General features: G+C 54.1%; 1 protein-coding gene across 1 annotated transcript; it reads left to right on the forward strand.

Annotated features, from left to right (window-relative positions):
- Positions 1-1,066: 1,066 nt before the first annotated feature.
- Positions 1,067-3,253, forward strand: JKF63_05641 (uncharacterized protein; the record flags this gene model as incomplete). Its single annotated transcript, XM_067901598.1, has 1 exon — positions 1,067-3,253. One exon carries the CDS (start codon positions 1,067-1,069, stop codon positions 3,251-3,253), a length of 2,187 nt encoding a protein of 728 aa, XP_067756864.1.
- Positions 3,254-3,589: the final 336 nt, after the last annotated feature.

Here is a 3,589-nt window from a genome sequence, read left to right on the forward strand (position 1 = left end):
TATCACCAATCTCCAATCTTCCCCTTCCCTCCTCCCCCTCCCCCCCCCACAAACCCCCTCTTTTTTGTATTTCTATTTTTGCTTTTTGTTGGTCTCTCCCCTCCCCTCTTTCTCTCTCCTTTTTTCCTCACTTTCCTCCATCCTCCCCCCAGTGCTTCTCCTCCCTTTTCTCCATCTTTCACCATTTATTCTGTGGCTCATCTGAAAGGCGTGTCGGTTTGTTGCAATACAAAACAGCACCCCCCCCTCTCTCCCCCTCTCCCCCTCTCTCCCCATTCACACACACATAAAAAAAGGCTTTTTCCATAGTGTGGGGGCTCAAGTGCGTCCCTGCGTGCGTTTCTTTCGATTTAGCTCATCGTGTGTGGGTACACAAGTGTGGTGTTTTTGTGTTTTCTCATCGTTAGAGACTCAAGAGTCAACCACAGAAAGACAGAGTATGCTATATAATCTATATTTATGATTTGCTTCGCTTCCCACCACCTCACGTTCTTTCCCCCCCTCTCTGTTCGTCTGTGTGCACGTGCCTTGTGTGTGTGTGTGTGTGTGTGCACTTGTACGCACCTCCTCTTTTCCCCGTCTCGTCTCGTTCTTTTTTTTTCTAGTTGCTTGTTCGCACTCTCGCTTCAGTATTCTTCTTCCCTCCCTCCTCCCCCCTCTCGTCTATAGCCGGTCTTCGAGATCTTCTGTCTCTTCATTTCTCTCTTTGTGTTGCTTCGTTTCTTCTTGGATTACTTTTTTTGTGTGTTTTTTGTGTGTTTTTTCGTGTGTTTTTTCGTGTGTATTTTCATTCAGGGCGCGTATCGTTCCGAATTTTATTTTTATTATTCAGATTTGAGAGATTAAAACAGCAACAGCAAAAGCAAAAAAGAAAATAGGAAAAAAAACAGTTTTTTTTTCCCAATACTTCATCGCTGTATTTCTCTTGTTTGTACTTGAAGGGTTTGTGCCTCGCCTTGGGACATCCTCAAGAGCACAAGGCGTTTGCCAACGAGCACCCACAATTGCCCCCCCCCCCCAACACACACACACACACACACACAACACACCGTAGTTGAGGCTCACCATGCACTCCGCAAACACCCCGATCCAGCAGCCGCAGCCGCTGGACACCGAGTCACCACAGCAGCACACGTTGCAAGGCTTCAACCTTCACACGGCCAGCACTTTGTTACCTTTCCCTTCCCCTGACGATGCTTCGGGGGCCGAGTCTAAAGCGCAACAACAGCAAACGTTGGCAGGAGACATGGTCGGGGTACCTCAGCTCGATTTTTTAAGGAAGGGTGCTATAGGCGATGGCGAGGGTGTCGCAACTGCAACCGATACTGATTCGAAACACCCACTTGGTCATCTTACTGCATCGATGCTGGCGTCGAGGGGTGGCGCTTTAGCCTCATCACTGCAGCCTCAGCACTTGTCCGTATCTGAGCTCGCCCCTCTCGGTGCAGGTGTCTGCTCAAACGCGAGCCGCTCTTCAGCTCCGTCTCACAGCGGCGCTTTGGCCCCGACAGGGGGGTACAGCCAGCAACCGCACACCGGCGACACCCATTTGTATTACTCCAATCATGTAAGTGAAATGCCGCCATTGTCGTCGACGCAATCTGCGCACGGCCACACGGACAACTGCTTTGGGAGTGTCACCACCACGCCGGCGACACCGATTAACAGCAACTCCATGAACAACAAAAGCAGCGTCACCAATACCGATACGAGCACTTCTATCTCACAAGCCACGCCCAGTTGCACAGCCGCGCCATTAGGCACAGGCGGATCCTCCGGTCAGTCGAACGATCCCGAGGTACGCAGCAACCTGTTTGTCTGTGGCTTGCCGGTCAGCGTTGGGGACAAGGAGCTGCTGGAGCTGTTTGAGCCGCACGGTGAGATCGAATCTGCCAAGGTGATGCTCGACATCCACACCGGCCGTAGCCGCGGCATTGCTTTTGTGAAGTTTAAAAGAGTCGACGACGCCGATGACGCTGTGGACGCGCTGAACGGAACGACCGTGGATGGGGATCTAATCACGGTGCGCGTGGCGAACTCGCGTGCCGCTTACCTGCCTGGCAATCCCACAAATAAGACATTTGTGCGAAACGTCCCATTGACTGTGTCGCGCTCGACACTCTTTGACTACTTTGCTCAGTTCGGTGAGGTCACCGACCTTTCAATCAAATCGGACACTGCGCAGGGCCGCCACAGCTTCCCTGGCCGTCTCATCAGCGCCGCCGACGATGGCGTGGACGAAAAGCTGAACATTGTGTTTATCACCTACTCAAGCAAGGAGGCCGCCGCAAAGGCCGCCGAGGCGACACACACGAAGACACCATTCAAGGAGTGCAACGGCGTGCCGCTGCTGGCCAAAGTGGCCGAGGACACGGTGCGCCGCATGGAACGTCTGTCCCGTCGACAGCGCCCCACAGTCGGTGCCGACGGGACGAAAGACCTGAATACAACAGGTGCTTGCGGCAACCTCACCCCGATGGGTGTCTTCCCCCCCCCACCACCACCATCGATGATGATGGGCGGCGACGGCAGCGGCCTTCATCCTGGATTGGTGATTCCGCAGATGATGCCCATTTCAGGTGGTTTTTCTCCTGGCGCGTTCTTCTCCGTTCCCACCTTGGGAAATATGCAGGACGTAGCCGCGTCCACGATGATGCGAGCGAACTTGGCAGGTGACCCGATGTCGACGTTCCGTGACGCGAACGGCAACACCATTTACACCGCCGCCCCGCCGAATCCTCCCGGTTCGACTTGTAGCATGTCGTACGCCATGCATAGCAACATGGCGCAGCCAAGTATGCTTTTCAGCACTGCTCCACCACCACCACCGCCAACGATGACGACGACACAGCTAACACAGCAACCGTCTCAGCAACAACAGCCGTCTCAGCAACAAGAGCCGTCTCAGAAGCAGCAACCACAGCAGCCGTTGCCGCCACAGGCTTTTTACATCAGCACTCCAAATGGCTTTGTGCCAGCCTCACAGCCTCAACCGCCGCCGTTGCAGCATCAGCAGCCTCAACAGATGCATTTCTTTCCAGCAGCACCACCACCACCACTGCCACCGACAGCGGCGCAGTCACCGCAGCCCGGGTCCGCACCTGGCCAGTTCGTGTACATGCAAACGCCTAACGGATCGATTATGCCGTTCATGTGCAGTGGTACACAACCGGCAACGGGGCCGATGCTGCCGCCCCATCAAATGAACCCGTACTTCGTGATGATGGGTGGACAGCAGTCACCGAACCAGTAAAAAATGTACGTTGTGCATGAGTGCGCGCGTTTCTCTCTTGCCCAGTAGGACGCTCTTCTGGGTGTGTATCACATCATTCTTTTTGACGCGGCTAAGCCACCCCCAACTCCTTTTTCTTCTTTCATGCCACGAAAGCGTTATCCAGTGCTGTCTCGTCAATTCCTTCACTCTCTCACCCTTTTTTTTTCATTAACAGCATGTGTGTTCTCCTCCCCTCCCCCCTCCCCTCCCCCTCCCCTCCCCCTCCCCTCCCCCTCCCCCTCCTTTTCCTTTTCTCTTTTTTTTTTGTCGTGCGTCTCTGCGCCTTGGTGTGTGCGCTGTTTTCACCTCTTTTTT

This window comes from Porcisia hertigi, chromosome 24 (assembly GCF_017918235.1).
Source record: "Porcisia hertigi strain C119 chromosome 24, whole genome shotgun sequence".
NCBI classification, from domain to species: Eukaryota; Euglenozoa; class Kinetoplastea; order Trypanosomatida; family Trypanosomatidae; genus Porcisia; species Porcisia hertigi.